The 20113-nt window shown below is 54.4% G+C and overlaps 1 protein-coding gene across 1 annotated transcript in view; it reads right to left on the bottom strand.

Annotated features, from left to right (window-relative positions):
* Nucleotides 1–20113, bottom strand: part of LOC105066386 (uncharacterized) — an 82643-nt gene that overhangs the window by 41858 nt on the left and 20672 nt on the right. The window contains exons 9-15 of the mRNA XM_074374123.1: nt 17326–17352; nt 17204–17230; nt 16335–16361; nt 14405–14461; nt 9555–9662; nt 7177–7203; nt 6341–6376 (exon numbers count right to left, since the gene is read on the bottom strand). Coding sequence (XP_074230224.1) covers nt 6341–6376; nt 7177–7203; nt 9555–9662; nt 14405–14461; nt 16335–16361; nt 17204–17230; nt 17326–17352 — 309 coding nt within the window. The remainder of the gene's footprint in view (nt 1–6340; nt 6377–7176; nt 7204–9554; nt 9663–14404; nt 14462–16334; nt 16362–17203; nt 17231–17325; nt 17353–20113) is intronic.

The following is a 20113-nucleotide window of genomic DNA, read 5'->3' as shown; positions in this document are numbered from 1 at the left end:
AGGCAGATTTCAGTCTTTGCGGCTAAGATAGAGCTGGGTGAGCATGGGTGGATAGAGAGAGGACTACCCCGAATGACCCTGAAGGCCGTCCCAGCCCCCAGCTGGATGCCACTGACTCCAGCTGCCCCTGCACGAGCGCGTGCCAGCTGCAGTAGGTTCTCTATCCTGGTCCCGCTTCCAGGTGGGAGGACCATCTTTTACCCAGATGACAGGTTGGAGGCAAGCTCCTTGGAGCACAAACTGGTCGTGCTCTGTTCTCTTAATTGGTGATTTACTGTTTGTTGAACAAGCAGGGCAGGGACTTGGCAAGAAGATGTAGTCTGGAAGGAGGTGGGGGCTTCCAGGTCAGCTCTGGCTGAGCAAGGTTAGGCCAGAGAAGCATGGGGAGGGGAAAACCTTCCTAACGTGAGGGTCCCGCTGTGGCCCATCTCTGGGGTGGGAGGGCCCTGGGCCCAAGCAGCACCACACAGACTCTTTGTTCTCTGCAGGGGAGAAGTGTGGGGCGTGGAGGGCTGGGGGGAGGCCAGTAGGTGACTCAGGCCTTAAGTCTGGACCAGGGCCCTTTCTGGGGCTGGAAAAGCAGGGTGAGGAGGGCTAATGTTTTTCTCTCCCCTAAAGAGTTCGCAGGACTCCCTTCCAGGAGAAAGGCAGCTCTGCCCTAGCCAGCTCCTGCCTGGAGGGGGCTGGGGCCGCAGAAACGCCAGGTCCTCCGGTAATTAGGGCCGGCAGGAAGTGAGCCGGGGAATTACCGGGGTCAGGCGCCCCATCGAAGGCCAGGGCTTTGGAAGGGCGGCTGGCTTGTAATCTCGATTTGAGATGGGTTGATTTTGTAGTTAGTTCCAAAAAGAAAAGTCAGCTCTAATTAATCTGTGGACTTTGGAGTGCAGGAGAAACAGGGCCCAGAGAGCACAGGCTTGGGGGCTGGAGGCCGGCAGAGTGAGAGTCCCATCAGCCCCCACGAGGCCTCAGATCTGGGGCCCCTCTCTCAGCTCCCTGATCTGCTTTAATTGAAATGGTCTGGATGCCCCTGCTGGGAATTCATGGCTTTGAAAGAAAGTGCTGTCCCTACTCCAGAAGGCTCCTACGTCTACGGCTTCCATCTCACGGAGCCTGGGGTTGCCCAGGTCCTCAGGAGCCAGAGGGGTGCAGGGAGGTTTCTCCGCTGCAGTGGGGCGGGCCTGAGACAGCTGCCTTCTCCTGGCTTTATTGGAGGTCCCAGGACCAGGCCAGCTCCCTGGGGAAGCATTCAGGTGGACTCAGTGCCAATAGGCAAAGTACTCCCCTTCCTTGGTTCTTTGACTAAAATGCACCGAATACCCCAACTTCTCTGCCTTAGACGCTCTGTGTCCTGCTCGCAGAGTCTGGGAGGCTTGGAGGAGGGCCTGAATCCAGCCACAATCTTTTTCTCACAAGAAGGAAAACAGCCCAACTCCCTCCTTCTTTCCTTCTAGTGGAGCAGAAGGAGGAGTGGGGATGAAACTACTGGAAATCACGAGCCCCTCCAGGCTCCTAAGACCAGGTAGTAAAGCCATTCCGTACAAGGCTTTCGGGCCAGACGGACCTGGCTCCACTGCTTTGTAGCGGTGGCCCTTAGGGGATTCACCTCTGTGAACGTGGGTTTGCTCATCTGTAAACTGGGAATAAGAATAAAACCTACCTCCTAGGGTGGTTATAAGGATCCAGTGAGTTGATGCCAGCAAAGTGCCCTTACACAGCCTGGCATGAAGAGGTCCAGTAAGGCAGATATACTAATACTAGTTACCATTCTACAGAAGTATGTCCACCAACAGGATGCCTTGCTCTACCTGGCAGGTCAGAATGATCCTGCCCTTTTGTAGGATGGAGGAGGGGTGAGGAGATGGGCTGGCACGGCCAGAGAATCAGGGCAGAGATGGGCCGGGCGGGCGAGCTTCCGTTCCTCACGCCCTCACTCTAGTGCTCCCGCTATCTGACCATGGGGCCGTTGGATCTCCTCCCCTGGGAGTCCTTCTTTCTGGGAGCCCTGCAGCCTCCAGAGGAGCACCTGCAGTTCCAAGCTGGTCTATCACATCCTTCCTCCTCTGGTCTGAAAACGCACAGCCCGCAGCCTGCTGGAGGGAAATGTGTGCTCAGCTCCAGTCCTTCATGCAAACCCCAAGGCTTAACACCCAGACCGCTATATGCATCAAATGCACACCCCACTGCCAAGACGGACAGACCAGCTCCCATGTGCTTAGAGATAAGATCTCACCAGGTTTTGTGATCCACAAAGTCTGACAATATTCGTCAATCCTCTTGAAAGAGAGCCAGGGTTGTAATGTTTTAAACACACTTTGCGTCTTACAACATATTTAAAGTGGATGGGTGTCATAAATTTGGATCAAATAGGTACCACATGGGTGCACAACAATACTCACAGTGTCTAGGCAGCAGGGCTGAACGTGAGTGGGGCTGGGGTAGCATGAGGCCTGCTGGCCACACTGGGCTGTGATCTCAAGGAGCTGGTGGAGACCCTTTCCTGCTGGCCTGGCTGGCCTTTGAGAGAATGCCAGGCAGGGACCAGCTGCTGGGGTTGGGGGTGGGTGGCGGATGGAACTAATCATCAACAAACTTCACAGGACGAGAAATGTCTTTGCTGAGAGTTAAATTTCACCTCTTATTGAAAGAAAGGCCTCCCTGCATGTGTGTCAAGTCACCAGGACAGAGCAATAGAAGCAGATGTGGAGGGTCTATCAGTTACCATGCGGGTCCCCTCACACCCTGAACACAAGGGGCATCCTGCGGCCTCTGTCCCAGCTCGGTGTCCCCACCCGCTGGCACTCCCTCCTCCCTGGGGTGGCGGGTGAGAGCAAACTCATCCTCCCAGCATGTGATCAAGCTGCCCTTCATGTTGGTGCCTCCTCCCCAGGCCTCATTCCAGGCAGAGAAAAGAGGGGAGGAGAGAGAAGAGATCTGATGGACAGAAGAAGGGAGCTTGGGGGCTGACCCCCCACATCCCAGAGAAACCACAAGCAAGGGTGGTCTGTGCATAGTTAGCCTGAGGTGAGACCCCCTGAGCAGACATTCACCTCTGCGCTGGCGCAAGAAGACTGGCTTCTGGGTTTGGACTCATGAAACCTAGCTTCCAATCCCGGCATGACTATTCACCAGCATGACAGGTGCACCAGCTGTGCACCTTGAACAAAGTATTAACCTTTCTGAGCTTCTCATCTGTCCAGTGGGGATAATGAGCTCAAACTAGTGGGCAATGGTGAGGACCAGTGAGAGAGGGAGTGAACGGCCTTTGGCTAAACCAGGGATGGGAAGCATTGCTACCCTTGTCCTTGGGCACCAGACTCTTCATGTCAGAGTTCTGACAGGAAGCAAACTTCTGCCTGGGCGTGGTGGTCCCTGGGGCCAACATGCCCACTACACCAGTGGGGCCGGGGCAGGCACTTGTAGCCTCCTGAGTGTCACTCAGCCTTGAGGAATGACTCCTAAGTCCTTGGGGGCAGACTCTTTGCTGCTGCCATCAGCCCCCAGTGCATGCCCTCTGGACTCTGTTGGACCAGGAGGCTGTGGCTTCAGTGGTAACAGGACAAGGGTCCTAGCAGAGTGAGAGCCGGCACAGAGATGAGGTGCTGAGACTATCTGGTGGCTCCAGAGGCACCTACTGAAAAGTCCCAAGGACAGGCTTAGAGAAGAGGAGGCAGCAGGAGCCTTCCAGAAACCCAGAGAGGCAGTGGGCTAGCAGCCTCACAGCCCCTCCAGATTCCACGAGAAGAGGCCGATGTGGAAGGCGGTGGGAGTCAGGGGGGCTGGCAGAGAAAGAAAGGGTGGGGAGCATGACCTGAGCATGAAGAAGAAGGGCCTCTTGATTCCTCGAGGCACCTAAGAACAATGATGCTTCTGATGAGTCCTGGATGTGGATAAAGAAAGGCCTGGCAAAGACACAGGGGACTGACTCATAAAGCCGGGGTAGGGGCTGCTCCTCTCTAGGGGATATGGAGCCAACTCTGTCCTCGGGAAGCTGCAGCTTCCCTGAACTGGATCTTAATCCAGTCTCCCATCTGGTACACAAGCTTCTCTTAGCACAATCCCAGACCCGTGATTATCCAGCCTCTCCTTGAATACCTCTGGTGACGGGGAGCTCCCTCCTTCTCAAGGGACCCATCAGCACTTGCGCTACCTTTAGTCATGCGAAAGAAGTACGTTCTCCTTTCCATGCTCGAGCCTTCTCTAGCAGCCCTGAGCCTTCTCTCCTCAGAGCAGGCTTCCCAGGGGTCAGGAGCTGCCCTATCAGCAGGACCACACTGGTTTTCTCTACAAAGTCAATGCAGCCAGGAATGAATGATTCCTCCCACAATCTGAGCCCAGAATTGCCACACTCATGGAACCAGGCCTTCTGACATCATGACACCCAGCCTTAAGCTGATGCCTCTCCATCCTCAGAGCAACAGACCCCCAACCTCCTGTATGGATGAATCAGACTTGCAGTTGGCAGGAGCAGACATCCGGCATGGTATGGATGCCAGTCGCAGGCATCCTCATGACCCCGGGGAAAATTCTGCATTCCCTCTCCTTGTCGTTTCTTCATGGCTTGAAGAGCTGGTCTGGCTGCTAATGGGAAAGCTGACCCATTGTTGCACCAGGAGGCAGTAAATTTTGTGAGCCTGCGTGAGTGGATGGAGGCAAACGTGGGGGCCGTAATTCCCACTTCCTGACACAGTACAAACTTCATGGTTTATGCAGAACTAATGAAAGATCTCTCAGGTCTTGCCGTTTCACCCCCAAGCACCCATAAAACACTGCGGTGACGGCAGCGGCCCAATCACAGAGTGTGCGGAGTGTGCTTCTTTAGAGGGAGTCTTCCCTTTCCAGAACCCCTCCTCCTCCTCGCCCTGCCTTTCCTTCCCGTCTCTTTGCTTCCTCTGGAAGGTGCTCTGGCACCTTCCCAGCCAGGGCCTAGAGGGCGGGATGGGCTCCTCGCGGCAGGTGCACCATGGGAAGGACCCAGACTTGGACTTGAATTCCTGCTCTGTCACTTATGAGTCATGTGACTTCAGGCGTGCCTCAGTTTCCTCATTTATTAAATAGGAGATGAATAGTACCAGCCTCCTAAGGTGGTCTTAGGATTAGATATAATGCAGGTCATGTTGAAGCACAGCCTGGTACATAGTAGGCATTCAGTAAGTGGTGCCTATTATTAAAGTTATTTTTTATGTTATATAGTTATTGTAATGACTACCTCTGGGCCTTTGCTCAAACTATTTCCTTGTCTAATATGCCATTTCCCTTGAAATTTACTTGTTGAAGGACCACAGTGGTAGATTTAAAATGGCCACAAAGGCTTCGCTGATCCTCTCACAAGAAGTGGAGGCTCTGACTTGCATGCTTTGGCTGCGTGACTTGCTTTGACCAACAGGACATCAGCAAACGTGATGCAAGGCATGCTGTTGAAAAGCACTTGTGCCCTGGGACTTGCCCATTTTGAACACAGCCCTGAGCTTGCCATGCTGTGAGGAAACCTGTCTGCTCTACTGGGGGTTGAGAGGCCACATGGAGGAGAACAGAGGTACCCGGCCCACAGCCAGCGCCAACCCCAGGCACATGGATGAGGCCACCTTGTTTCCCCAGCCTTTCCATTCATCATCTCACATGACTGCATAAGTGAGCCCAGAGGAGACAGCGGAACCCCCAGATGGCCAATCCACAGAATCATGAGAAATAATTAATCATTTGAAGTGAGTAAGTTTGACAGGACTTGTTACACAGCAGTAGATAATCAATACACTTACCCAATCACCAGGATTGAGCTCAGAGGCTGTCCTCTCCCAGCAAACTTCCCAAACTCCTCCCAACCTAGCATTAATCTCTCTGCACCCACCCCCCATATTCACACAGCACTTTGGGGAGGTAACAGTTAGCACGGTCTGCCTTCACCAGGGTTATCTGTGCAGGAAATCCTTCAGTCTCTCTGGCCTGTGAGCTGCCAGAGAGCAGGGCTGGGGCCGCTCCATATCCCCCACCACACTCAGTGTGGAGCTCTACCTGGCTCCCACTTACCAAGCCCTCGGGGGCCAGTGAGAACCTGGCCTGCCTCTGTGCAGACACAGCCACCCAGGCTGGCAGGGGACACTCCTGGGTCTCAGGTTTAGCCAGGCCACTGACTTGGCTGAGGCCCGGCCCCCTCAGAGCCTCCTCCTCCCTCAAATGGAGGCATGAACTCCTGTTCAGCCAACTTCAAAAGGTTTTCAGGCTCTTGCTGGGTGTGTGTGCAAAAGTGCGTGTGCGTGACTAAGTCCAGACCCTGTGTGCTCTGTGGTGAAGCCCCTCTTGGTTGTCACTGAAGGGTGGGATCCTCCCGTCCCTTCATTCTTACCTTCCGGCCGTGGTAGCCCTGGATCCCTGGGTCTCCCTGGGGGAACCAAGAGAAGACCATTAGAGGGGTTTTCCCAGCGCCAGACTTCAGCTCTCACCACCCGCCTCACAGTAACCATTCCTCTTCCTCCCTCTGACTCCAAATCCTCTGACATCCACCTCCAGCCATCCCTGGGACAACAACAGGGACCATCGGCCCCTTCAGAATGAGTCCCCGCCTTGCAGAGGCAGAGGGAGACGGAGGGTGGACTTGGCAGGGGCCCAGGACACCCGAGTGTCAGTTTTGGTTCCACCACTGACACTCTGTTGCACCTGCTGGGTAAGTCACTTTTCTCCAGGGCTCTAGCTTCTGTATTTGTAAAATGATTGGGTGAGATCAGTGATTCACAACTTCTCATCCCCAGAGCTGCAGGGACCCCAGCTTCAAAGGGAGAGGCTGTTTTAAACTGTGGGCTTCCAGATAAGGTTTTGAAAGAGACCAGATGACCCCAAAGGTTCTTCCCAGTTCTGGCCCCTTATGAAACACTGTTTTATTGGGATGCTGTGACAGCGCCCTGGGCATCTTGAGTTTCCAACTAGACCGTACGTCAGCTCTTTGGAGGGTGGGGCTGCATCTTCCATTCCAACCATAGCACTTGCTAGGCCTGAGCCCACAAAAGTGCAGTCTCTGTGGGACCCAATCAATTTCCGAGTGGCGTTTTCTACATGAGCCACTCATGATCCATCTCTCGGCTGAGAGCCCTCCAGTTCCTTACTCAGTACCCGAGTGTTGCGTCCCCTGCCTTCCTACAGGCAACCCTCCTACCCATTTGATGCATCACCCAGAAGGACCCTCACCTTCAGTCCAGGAGGCCCAGGTAAGCCCTGTGGAAGCAAGAAAAAAAGATGTGTGGAGATGGATTCCACTGGCAAATGGTGAGGGCTAGTCATGTTTACAGTGGAAGCTGGGGGCAGAGTAGTGCTTGAATAGCTGGGATGGGTTCTGGCTGTGCTGGAGAACAGATCTAGAGGGTGCTGGAAGGGTGTCTGAAGCCTGGTGAGGGCACGTGGGGACAACAGGCTCATGCCCCTCTCTGGAGCCACATGGGCGCCATGGGCAACTCCGCAGTGCTCGCCCACTGGAAAATAGGTCAGTGGCATCCTGTGAAATTGATGGTGTGGTTTGGTCCAGATCCCCACCCACCCACCTCCTAACTGGAACCGCTCTCTGGAAAGCTGACCTTGCCCAGCAGAGCCTGGATTTTGCCTTTGGCCCTGCCAGACTGCGGGGGAGCCCTCTGTCTCCTTTCCCCATCTCCCGGGCACTGTAACCTCGGCAGCCAGCGCAGGGAGGTGGTGTGGCCCTGTGGGAGCCTGAAGGAGAGGTGAGGGAAGGCTGGCTCCGGCGTGGTCTCGGGAGTGGGTCTGGACGGCAAACATGGGCGGGAGGAAACCATGATGCCCAAGTCTGGTCTGTTTCAACTGGCTGAAAAACATGCTTTCTGGTTTTTTCTTTTATAAACAACCTAACAAAGAAAACCACCTGGCTTGGGTTCAGGGATGGGGAGCCCAGTGTGTCTGGGGGAGGGCCATCAGCGAATAAGTCAATTTTGAGCACTTTGGTTTTCTCAGCTTGGTTTGTTTGGTTCAATTCCCTAAATTTCACTACCTTTCAGGTTTTCCGTTTTCCCATCTAGAAACCCATGGAAGTGAGAAAACCCTGGGTTCTGAGGAGAAATCATGGAAATATTTAAAATCCATGGTAGGGTCAAGTTGAGCAGGAGAGCTGTCTCCTAGCAAATTAAGTGTTTACTCTGCTATGCTGCTTTCTGGCCAAGCTGGCTGCCCTGGTCAGCCAGAGCTGTCGCCCAGCCCAGGGGGACCCTACACTGCAGCTGGGCAGCTGGGGTAGCTGAGGGCCCAGACGTGAAGCTGAGTGGCCTGGAATGTGGTTGTCCCCATTGAGGGCTGTTTGGCAGGGGCATCCCTGACCCAGCAATCCGACCTCTGGGACTCCATTGCTGCAAAAGCATCAAATATGTGCACAGACATTTATGTTCCAGGATATACACATTGCAGAAGAGAATTCATAACTGCCTTGTAAATAGAGCCAGCAGTCCTAAAATCCATATCATGGGAGACTACCTGACATAGGAAAGGGCATGGTTTATGCTATTAAGTGAAAAAAGTAACAGGCTACAAACTGCTCTACTATTCAGAACATCACCAACCTAGAAAACGTTCATGTGCAGATAAGTCTAAGGAGAAAAATGGAAAGGACTCTCCACAATGTTAATGACAGGGAACTCTGGAAAATAGGCAATTTACAACTTTTTTTGTCTATTTTCCAAATTTTTCACAATGAATGTATGATGCTTTGTTGTCATAAGAGAGAATAAGTTTTATGGTTTTTTTTTAAGCCACGTGGAAAAAACATCAAACAGACTATGTCCTTAACCCCTGTCCCTCCAGTAACTGCTGATGTTAGTCTTAGTTCTGGGTGGAGAACCCATTTTCTCCAAAGAAGTTGAGAGGCCTGCTAAGTTATTCTGCCCTGGTACTTTCTTGTACTAAACTGGGCTGAGATAGAGTCAGGGGTTGGCCAGGGCTTGACAACAGATGACCTGGTGGACTCTGGCACCGACATATTGCCTGAGTGTGGTCTTGCCTGGAGCAGGTGCCTGTTGGCCCCGCTGGACCCCTCCCAGCAGTGGTCCAATCCCCAGACTCGATGCAGGGTCCTCCTGGCCGACCAGGTGTGCAGCCCAGCTGGGAGGTGGCCCAGGAATGTGAAACCTACATATACTGGGACAGGTGTGTTCCTTAGGATGCCCCCTTGCTACCTCCTGTAGAACTTCCCCATCTCAGGTTTTCCTAAGCCCAGGGTCAGGGGCAGCCATCAGAGTGGTCCTGGGGACTTTTTTCCCAAGCTCCTCTCTGCTGAGGCTGGGAGAGGGGAGGCCTGTTAGCGATTTCCTCTCTGGAAGGCAATGACTGGAGTGGAGCGCAGGGTCCCAGGACGTGTGTTTCCAGAACCAGACTGCAACAGGTGAGTGTGACAGGGATAGGCAGCTCCTACACAGGCCAGCCACGTTCAGTGGCCCTGCCAAGGTGTTTCTGCCTGTTTGGCAGGGACCCAGGTTCCTGTTGGTTATACAAGGTTTGGAAACTTCCAGAGAATTCTTGGAACAAATCTTGAAGGAGAAGAAGTAGTGGAGAGCAGGAGGGATACTTACAGGTGGCCCCATAGGCCCTGGCAGTCCTGGGTGCCCCAGAGGTCCACTCGGTCCAGGAGGGCCTGGTGGCCCTGGTGGGCCTTGAATGCCAGCCTGGCCCTGTTCACCCTGAGGTTCATGGAAACAAGTGTTAGAGCCCCAGGGCTGCAAAGCGGTTCCCGCCCCAGTGCCATGCACCCAGTGAGGCCCCGCCGTGGGCTCTGGGGGGAGGCAGTGGTGGCGTGATGGTGGTGATGCTGTGGTGGTGATTACATGCAGGGACTGGTGGCAGCAAGGAGATGGCCAAGACATTAGGCCCCCAGAGGAGAGGCTTCCAGAGAGGACTTGCTGCAGGAGCAGCTGGTCCCCAGGGCAAGAGCCCTGCTGCGGTGGCAGAGGCAAAGGAGTGAGTGAGATGCCCCCGGCACGCCCAAAGGCCTGCTCCCGGCCTGGTCAGATGGCCAGGGTCCATGCCTGGTGGCCGGCGGCCTGGGCCTGCCCGGCCGCCCCCCTCCTTTGTGGAGAGTGCACCATCTCTGTGCCCCAGTCTCCCTGCCATCAAATGAGAACAGCTGCTCCCTGCTTCCTGTCACCACTTTTTGCTGTCTTTGATTATTTGGCCCAGAGGATCAACTGAGATCCTAGGGTCAGAGGCTACAGAATTTTGTTTGGTTCACCAGACAATTGGGCAAGAGATTTTATGTAAAAAATTTGGCTTAGTGGCTTCTGAAGAAAAACTGGGAGCCCTGGCCAGCTAGGCCCACACTCCGGAGGGCAGCCACTGCCTGGGCTCCCCAGCTGCTTCCGTCCCCACACTCCATATCCTTTCTGCATGCAGCCTGCTTCTGTCACTTACGTGATTGGTGCCTGATCTCAGGGGACAGCTGAGTTTGCAACCCTTAGCTTGGTTGAATTTTGAAACTGTCAAGTGCTCTTTGCATGGGGATGCTATTGCTATTCCTTTGCCTACCCTGACTCCTCACTCAGCTGCTCTGAGCCCAGCCTTTGTCACCCACCGTGCATATGCCCAGGATGGACCCAGGGCCCAGAGAGGTTAAGGTGGGATCGAGTTCCCTCAGGAGGAAGAGAGAGCCTGGTCCATGCGACCCAGATCTTGGGGCCTGGGGCCAGCCAGAGTCATTATGTAATTTTCTATGTGACATCTCTAGGGGGGATCTGGGCTCAGCTCTTGATAAGGGCCCCATTCCTGCGACAGACTAAAGCAGAACAGCCTGGCAGGTGTGAGAGCTCCAGGCTGGGATGCAGTGGGGCACAGGTGACCAGACTTCCAGGCTGGCCCATCCTTCTCAGTGTGATCTCAGTAATCCTCTAGGACACTCCTGCTTCCCTAAATGAAGAAGGGAGCTGATGGTGCTTGCTGCAAACCCCATAGAGGAAAATGATGATTATAAACAGGAGTGCACAACCTCAGGATGAGAACAAAGATTTTAGCAGCACCTGCTTGAACCATCTCTCCGTTGGGACATCCTAGGGCCAATGCCACCAGCAGTGCCACTCTGGGGCCTGGGCTGCATCCTGTCACAACCTCTGAGAAGCTGCTTGAGGGCTCTGAGTGTCCTTGGGGGAGAAAGCAGGTGCAGAAATGGATCACAAGTCCCACTTTACAGAAGAGAAAACTGAAGCTCAGAGAAGTTGAGCTCTCTGACCAAGGTCACAGGGAGAAATCGGGGTGGGGGGGAGCCAGGACCCAAACTCAGAACTCCAGATTATTTCTATTCATTCCAGATAAGCCCCCAGCAAAAACTGCTCACCATCCAACTTTATGCACGTTGGAAATGACTCCAACACCATCTGCTAAGCACATCATATCTTACATAAAGTCTCCTCTTTCAACTAATGTTAGACCCTATGTTTAAGCATCTTAGAGAGCCTGTAAAATCAATATTGGTTTATTGATAGGAAATGGACAAGCCTTTTTATGTCCCACGGTGGCTGACAGCATCAAAACCTTATTCTCCAGGCCGAATCCGCAGCAGGCAGAACAGGGGCCCCTATTCTTCCCACTTTCCTGTGGAAATCAGGTCAGAGCAGCACAGAAAGTTCTGGATCACCTGCCTCTCGCTCTTGAAAAGGGAGGCAGGAGCAAGCCTCAGCCCCTCTCAGTTTCTTCGCCTGTAATGTGGGGATAACGAGGATGGCACCGCCGCTGCTGGGTGGCTGGTGTGGGATCACACGGGATAATCCACGTAGAATTCTTACAGAAGTTCCTGGAACCCAGTGGGGGCTCAGCAAACAGCGGTTGACGCAACTAAGGCCGGGAGGTGGCTGCTGGGGGCTGGGGCCGACGGCCACTCTGAGAGCAAGGACTCAGCTCCCCTGGTAGGGCGTCTGACACAGTGGGATCGCTGAGGGTGGGGTGGGCCTGGTGCTTCTCTGAGCTGGCACTGGGCCCCCTGAGAGCCATGCTTGGGGTAAGTACTCGGAGCACGTGGAGGCTCTCGAGGATTTGGCTGGTGTAATGGGATATGTAGGCTCGGGTAGCACACGTATCACGTGTCCCTCTGTATTTTTAGCTGTTAATTGGAGTGATTTTTCAGCCTTGTTCAATCAGGTGCCTGAACATGCAGGCCCCTGGGCTCCTGAGTCAAGCCAGATGGTGGCTCCTGGCCCTGCTGTCAGGCTTTCGGAGAGCATCTCTGAGCCTTGCCACTTCCAGCACCACTGTAGCCTTGAGGGGGACCCCGACCCCCAATATAAGGAAGGCTGGTGGCGTGAGTGGCAGCCATGGGCTGCCTGGTCTAGAATCAAGCTGTAACACCTCTGCCTGGATCCCTTGGTCTGTGGTCTCTTGCTCTTTGTTCGTTGTGATCTGGTCCAATCCCAGCCTCCTTGGCTTGTAAGGCAGGAAGAAGGAAGCGGTTGCTCACGATGATTACATCTATCAGTTGTGGGCTAAATTTCCTCTGCAAATTCCCTCGATTCTCAAACTCAGGTTACCAGCAATCAGATACTAAGCAACCTACACTTTTAAATAGAAAGGGTGTAGGTCCAACTGAGAGAGCCCTGGATGTGGGGTCTGAAGACCTGGCTGCCAGTTCCCATCCTGCCTCCTGCTGTTTGTGTGACCTTGGGTACAAATTCACCTCTCTGAGCCTCAGTTTAATCATAGCACTTAAACTATGCCAGAATTATTCCCAGTGCTTTGTGTACACAATGACCCTAGGCAGTAGGAACTGTTATTACCCTTATTTTACAAACGAGCAAGCTGAGGTACAGAGAGGTTAAGTAACTTGCCCCAAATCACACAGCTAGTAAGGAAGAAAATCTTGGTGCTCTGCAATTTACTGGCTGTGTAATCTTGGGCAACTTAATGTCTCTGAGCCTGATTTCCTCATCTGTGAAATAAGGATGATCATGCCTAAATCATACAACTGTGGAGAGAATTAAATGAAATCAGGCCTGTAAAAAGCACAGCTCAGTGCCTGGCACACAGTGATGGCTGTTGATGGTGGCTGTTATGAGCAGTAATGGTGAGGTAATAGTCGTGACTCCTGGGTCTGGGTGTTGTGTATTTTCATGTCTATGGCATTTGTGGGTCCATTTTTATCTAGTTTAATGTAACGAGAGTGGAGTGAGATTCTGGCTTTGCTGGCAGCCCCAACTGGCCTGTCAGGGCCCAGAGACTTGCCAGTCCCTGGGAAGCCCGATGTGGTCTGGGCAAGGGAGGTGTCTACCTGGAAGGTCCGCCTTTTAATGACTGGGGGTGGAGCCAGCCGCACTGAATTGAGGAGAGGCAGCAGCTGAGGAGAAAGACCAGGTGGAAGGCCAGAGGGCAAAGGCCAAAGATCACAGGTGCTCAGGAGGGTCGAAAGTCGCCAGGAAGGCAGGGCGGCCAAGAGGGTGGGAGGAGAGGAAGAGAGAAGAGAGATTAGCGAGCATGAGGCACAGGAGGAGGGCGTGGGCGGGGCTTCAAGGTTTGTGGGTGCAGTGCAGAGCTTGCCCTTGGGTGGCACCCCATCCCTTGAGGGAGTGTTGGCCAGCAGCCCTCCCCGACCAGGAGAGTGGCCCTACCTGGCCTGGCCTGCCCTCTGTGGCCAAGGTGGGCCACAGAGGCCTCCTGACACACGGCCCAACATTGCACTGCCAGCCCCGGCCATCCCTGGTTGTGGACCGAGGCTGCTGGGCTGAGGGGAGCAGACTCCAAGGCTGTGGCTGGGGAGCCACAAGACCAGCTAAATTGGTCCTTGAGGCCAGGCTGGTGTGTGGTGACCTCTGGGTTCTTTTTTTGGTTGAAGAAGAAAGGCTAGTGTCAGCGAATCTGGGGAGGATGGTCAAGGGTGGTGCCAAGGCTGGCTCCCGGGTGCTGAGCCAGTGGAGGGTGTGACCGGTATGGGCACCAGCTAAGTGCAACTGAGGTCTCACCCTGGGGCTCATGGGCTTGGAAAACAGAGGCTGGGCAAAGATGTCTCCAGCATGTTCAACCACTTTTTAGAGGGGAGGCAACTTGCAATCACATTATCTGATGTCATTTTCGTTTCTGGAAATCCTTGCTGCTTCTGGTCTCTCTACCCATTGGAGCTGAGTGCCCCGTGGCTTTAGGAAGAGGTTAGAACTCATGTGAAAACAAAGATGGCATGTAATCCACCTCTTGCTTTTGAAAGCATTTTAACTCATGTGAGGTTGTTGGGATGAGCATTAAGAAGCAGGGGCCACCTGGGCTGAGGAGGGACCCAGCTGAGGACTTGGGAGCCCGATTGTGGCCTTTCTGGGTCACTGCTGCCTTCATGGGCAGCTGCTGCCCTGGGAGCCCCACCCCTCCCACTGTAGGACCTGGAGACGTGCAATGTTGGGCTCTGCGTCCAGGGAGCCTCTCAGCAGAGGGGCCCGGAGACCTTCCAGAACCTACGAACCTTCAGGGTAATTATCTGGTTGGAGCGCAGAGCGGCTAGAGGGCTGCTTAGGTGCTCCTGGGGTGGGGGTGCGGGTGGAAACAGGGTGACAGAGAGAGTGAGTGCCAGGCCCAGACACCAGCTCCCTGCTCCCTGTCCCAGAGCACCCCAGCCCACCCCTGCCTACCCCTCCTCCTGCTCCCTCCCTCCCTGGGGATGCTGCAGGCTGGAACAGAGGCCCGGGCCAACCTGCCACTCCCTTCAGGTCCACAGACCCCTCAGAAAGCCAACAGACCCCTTGCCTAGAAGCACCCCGATTTCCTACCCACTTCCAAATAAACAGAGGGTGCCTGCTGCCTTGCCTTGCCCATCAGCTGGATCCCCAAATCCACTCTCACCCTGCCTGACTTGTCACGCACACAGGTGCAGTCATAGCGCCGGGCTTCCTTGCACTCTGTGCCCAAGGGGCTCTGAAGCTTCTATCCCTGTCAGCTTCCTCTTGCTGGGTTGGGCTGAAGGGCAGAGAGCGCTCTCCTCCTCCTGCCCCCATGCATTCACTTGGACTAAGGACACACTGTCAAAGCGTCTGCAAGCGTGTTGTCTTTTGTGCTGGGGGATGCTGTCTTTCTTTCGTGTAACATAACAATCCTGTGAGCCCATCGTTCCAAATAAACACAGCTGACCTTCTATTATTGTATCAGGATCAGGCTGGCCGGAACACCAGGGCCCCTGCCTCCCTGGAGCACATGCCACTGACAGGCTGGCTCTGTCTGCCCTGCTACCGGCCCGCGTCCCCTGCCCAGCCTTGGCCTCAACCCCACCCCAGCCGCTCATGTTCAAGGCTGCCCCGCCTTCAGCCTCTCCCTGGCCTGGGAACCCAGAGGTCAGAGTCTGAGTGGCCAGACCCTGTTGGCAAGGCCCTCCCAGTGGCCTTCCGGAGCCAGCACAGTTAACTGCGAGCCTGGCTTGTACACCTCTCCACTCCCTCAATCCCCCTGCCTGGCAGGGATGGGCGGCCAGGGCAGCTGTACTGTGTGTGTGTTTCTGAACACAATGAAGCCTGTGACAGGTGGATGGACACCTAAAGATGCCTGTCGTCCCTACCCCTACTGCCCACGTCTGAAAGCAGCAAGGCTGATCCACAAAACAAGGGGCATTTTCCTGGTCCCTGCTCCCTGGGGCTCCTGCTGGAGGAAGCACCGCACACCTTCACCCTCCTCGCTCAAGAATGACTCTCTGATGCTGGTACACATATTTGAGGCTTCCTAATAGGACCATAACAGCCATTGGGCTCTGTATTCTGGGGTGGAGCAAGGAAAAGGAAGGAGCTGGGTGGGGGCTGGGGCAGAGTGGGAGACCATCCCAGCCCTGAAATCCCCTACCCGCTTAGAGAAGCATCCTTTTATTCTTCAAGAGGCAAAACAGAGACTTTATCCTTGAATCGATACAGTCAGCCTTCAATTATCTCCCGCCATGGAGGTTTGGGTCATCTGAAACAATGACTAACCCAAAAGTCCCTCTGATTCAGCCAGGGCAGGCAGCCAGACACACACGTACATGGAGTCACACGCTGGGTACAGGATCAGACACAGACTCGAACAAGCTGCACGGCCTTACCTAGAAGGCCATGTGCAAAGGAGTGCACAGCCAGGCGGGGGGAGTTCCAGACATACACACGCTGCAGGGCGAGCAGGCCCAGCCAACACAGGGGCAGACAGACAAAAACACGCACGGGCGGGTGGACATGATCACTGGAGACCAGCTCTGTACAAACACACGCACTGAACACAGGGCACTCTTGGGGGCCAAACACACTGCTCCCACACAGCACCGCTCTGGCTACTGAGTGCCAAGGGGACTGTGTGCTCCTGGGCCCCAAGCTCAGTAGGGAAGATAAGGCTGAGCTGGGGGCTGTGCCCCAGGGGTGGATCAGTTTTCAGGGTTCACTTACCCGATGTGGGTACTCTCCACACTGACCCTGGGAAAGAGAGGGAAGGAGAGGAGGGTGTTAGGCACCTGTTGGGGGGCTGTCCCTCGGAGGCAACCTCAGGACTTGTGGACACAGCACTCATACTCATAACCCACGAGCCTCGCTCTGATCCTAGGCTGAGCTCTCAGAGGTAGAACTGATTCCCTCCCTCTCGCCAGGCTGGTAGCAGGGAAGAAGCCCCCAGGGCCTGCCTGACGGGGCCCCACGGAGCCTAGGGCAGGACTCTGCCACCCCTTACCATGTGCTGTGACAGCAGAGTGAGGAGTTATGCTCCATGCCCGGCTGGAGGAATCTCCTGGAAAGGTCAACACTCTAGGTGTGTCCAACCAACAGCCCTGAACAGGAGCCCCTGAATGGGAACAGTGGACACTGAGGCAGGCTGTGAGCAACAGGGCCCTCGGGGATGCCTTTTTTTTGAGTGGGGGGTGCCAGGTGGCTGCACCATCTACCTTGGGGCATGCCCAGCAGAGCCTCCATCAGAAATTCAAGGAGACACAGAACACAGGAGGACAGGAAGGGGACCAGACCAGTGGTTTACAAACTGACACCTCAAAATCCTGGAGGCTCATGGAGGTGATCAGGAAATACCACTGGGGTGGCAGGTGTGATAGGCAGAGAAAGAGGCTGAGAAGGACCAGGCTCCAGGCTGCCCTGTCCCCCCAAGAAAAGAACCCCTACTAGAGCAGCTTCCCTTCTCTCCCTCGTATACCGCCTGCCACGGGGTTTCCTGGTTCTGTTGATTAAAAACTGAAGTTTGAAAATAACCCTTTCTACCTGTTGGAAGGCTGTTTACTGAGATGAAAATTCTAGAAAGCCTCCACTGGCCTTACCTTTTCTCCTTTTTGTCCTTGAGGTCCCTATGAAAAGACAGAAACGAGAGAGTTAGAAACTGAGCCTAAGGACCTAGGGCCCAAAGCCTCTCTGCTGGGGAACATGAGAGCGAGGTACCAACCGGCTGTCCTGGGGGACCCGCCAGGCCCTGTGGGGAGGAAACACACACAGGTCAGTGGGAGCAAAGAGGGGGGCAGAACCAGAGATGTAGGCCTGTGTAGGATTGTGCAGGAACTTTTTGGAAAGCCTGGAGTCCTGAAGCCTGGGTTTGGCCACCCATGCCTGGTCTTCCTATGCCCAAGATGGTCCAGCTGGTGTAGCTCAGCTTCTTTGTCCCCCAGTGGACATGAATGTGTGTCCTGTGTGTCCAGTAGGTGTGCCCTGGCCCCTGCATGCAGCCATGATGAAGAACAGATGCCGTCCTTCATTCACTCCTCCACCGCCAGCATCTAGTGGTGGGGACACAAAGGAGGTGGCATCTCCATCTGCACATCAGGTGATGCTCTGCTACTGCAGACGCCCTGCTCACTCACGCCCTCTCCTTGTGGAGACAAAAGCCTCCAGGAGACACTGCACATTCTAACTCCTACCCTCTGCAGCCTTAGCATCAACCCCACTGAGCCAGAGGGATTCTGAGGACACGGGGGCTGGGGCAGTGCTGCAGACATCAGGGTTTTGGAGAAACCTTTGGCAAAAGAGAGGAAACAGGAAGTGGACAACTTAAGCCATGTTCTGGGCTCTGCAGAGGAACATAAGGGGCCTTGGGCTTTCCTTCCAAGGGGTCTTGTCAAGTTTGTAGGGCTGAGAAAAGAGCCCGGGTTCAGAGAGGACCCTTGTTCTCTGAGGAGGACACAGTGTCCAGCTGGCTCTCTCAGGAGCCTGACCTGAGGTCAGTGCTGAGGTCTCATGCTGGGCTGGTGTGGTGGGGAGACAGGGAGGACAGTCCACCTTGTTTTGAGGACCCCCTCAGAGGCAGGCTTTTGGGATATTCTGAGCTCACACCATGCTGGCCCAAGAAGGCACTGGCATCACTCCATCTCCCGGACGAGGTGATGGAGACAAGGCCCTGCGGCTCAGTGAGTGATGGCACTGGGACTGCTGTGTCCAGCTGTGTCCACACTGCCACACTCTGTGAGCTGGGCTGGACCTCGCGGGGCAGGGATTCTAAACTTGGCTAGAGTCACAGGCAGTGCCCCAGCCCCTGGGGCCCTGAGGTCCCTTCTAGCCACCGTCCTGAGGGCCTGTGAGGACCCACCTCTGGATCAGTCTCTCTGGGGCTTGACCTCAGGACCCCATGGACAGATCCATCTGGGTGGGAAAAAATCCCTCTTGTCTCCAACTTGCCAACTGGAACATCTACCAAACTGGGAAATTCTCAGCAGGTTCATGGGAAGGGACAAGTGGTCTTTGGGACAATCCATGTGGCACCCCAGCCCACGTGGTTGACAGTTTAGAATCAAGTTCAGCAGAATATGATGCATCTGGCAGGGAACCAGACTGCAGGGGACCAGGCCACACTTTCTCGGGAATATTATGAGCAAGGGAGGGCCAGGAGCCCAGAAAAAATAACACAAAGGTTTGGGACTGCAGAGACTTGGAGGATTGGGTCCAGACAACCCAAATGGTGGGCCATGGGACAATTGTGGTTCCCAGAGGGATTTTGTTGACACCATGCAGTTTTATTTCAATTAATTGCCAATATTTGAGAGCAAGGAGAGTACAACAAAAATCTGAATTTCAAGTTTCGCTTAAGTATTTCAAGGTCCAACCACACACAGCACCAACAAGCTCCTGAGGCTCCCCTTTAGGACAGGTGGTGGGAGATGCGCCAGCTCAGGCGCCTGTCCTTCTCCCTCTGTGCCAGGAACTGTTCTAAGCACTTGGTGTGAATTAACTCCTCCCACCCTTAGGACAGCTCTGTGAGTGGTGGGACAAGATGTGAATTCAGAGTCCTGGTTCTCCTTGAAGCCACTTGTGGGACCCCCGATCCTGTCTACACCTTACAACAGGTTCTCGGGGCTACTGTGAGGTGGGCAGGGTGAAGTCACCCCTTTTGACAAGTAAGGACACAGATTAAGCACATAAGGGTGAGCCCCAGCCCCTTATTTTGGACACCCAGTGGAGGGGAAACCATCCGGAGAGGGAGGTGAGTGGGAGCCCAACAGATGATAAGCAGGCCAAGATAATTACACTAGACAGCATGTTGAATTAAGAGCTCGGGGTTCCTGTGCCAAGCCAAACAGGAGCCCAGTGGCTCTGTGGCCTGTTGGATTTTGATGGATGACTCTGAGGCAGACAGGGGATCTATCACACTAACGTGGCCTTATGGGAGAAGGAATGGCCCCACCTTTCCCCCGCAAGTTACTTCTGACCCAGGAACAGACAAGGAAGCTCATGGGTGGTCAAGTGAGGTGGGGCAGAGGGACGGCAGGAGGAGGAGCCCTATAGAAGGGTCCCTTTCCTTTAAAACCAAGGGCCCTGGCAGCAAAAGGAGACGTGGTGCAGGGGTAAAATCCTACCACGTGGGTTTCAATCTCAGCTCTGTTATTTAGAAGCTGTGTAGCCTCGGGAAATACACTCAGCCACGCTGTGCCTTGATTTCCCCTTTTGTAGAGTGGGAATGAAAAATTTTTATGATTACAGAAAAGTGCCCAGATGTTGATCATCATAATTACTTCTAGGGTCGCAAGGTGGGTGATCCTAGCCATTAGGCCACTAGGAAAGGGAAGAAGGTGGCAGAGAGGGGTCTGATAAACACTCCAAACTCCTGGCATCCAGATCCCTTATGCCTCTATAACAAGGGAAGCATGGAGTATATTCTTGCCTTGGTCTCCAACACTTCCTGCATGTGCACAGCATGCTTAAGAACAGGGTAGGAGCCACAAGAAATGCATTTGCAGTGGAGGTGG

This window comes from Camelus bactrianus, chromosome 11, assembly GCF_048773025.1.
Source record: "Camelus bactrianus isolate YW-2024 breed Bactrian camel chromosome 11, ASM4877302v1, whole genome shotgun sequence".
In the NCBI taxonomy this organism is placed as follows: domain Eukaryota; kingdom Metazoa; phylum Chordata; class Mammalia; order Artiodactyla; family Camelidae; genus Camelus; species Camelus bactrianus.
Note: the sequence above shows the minus strand (reverse complement) of the source record. Positions and strands in the feature narration are given on the sequence as shown.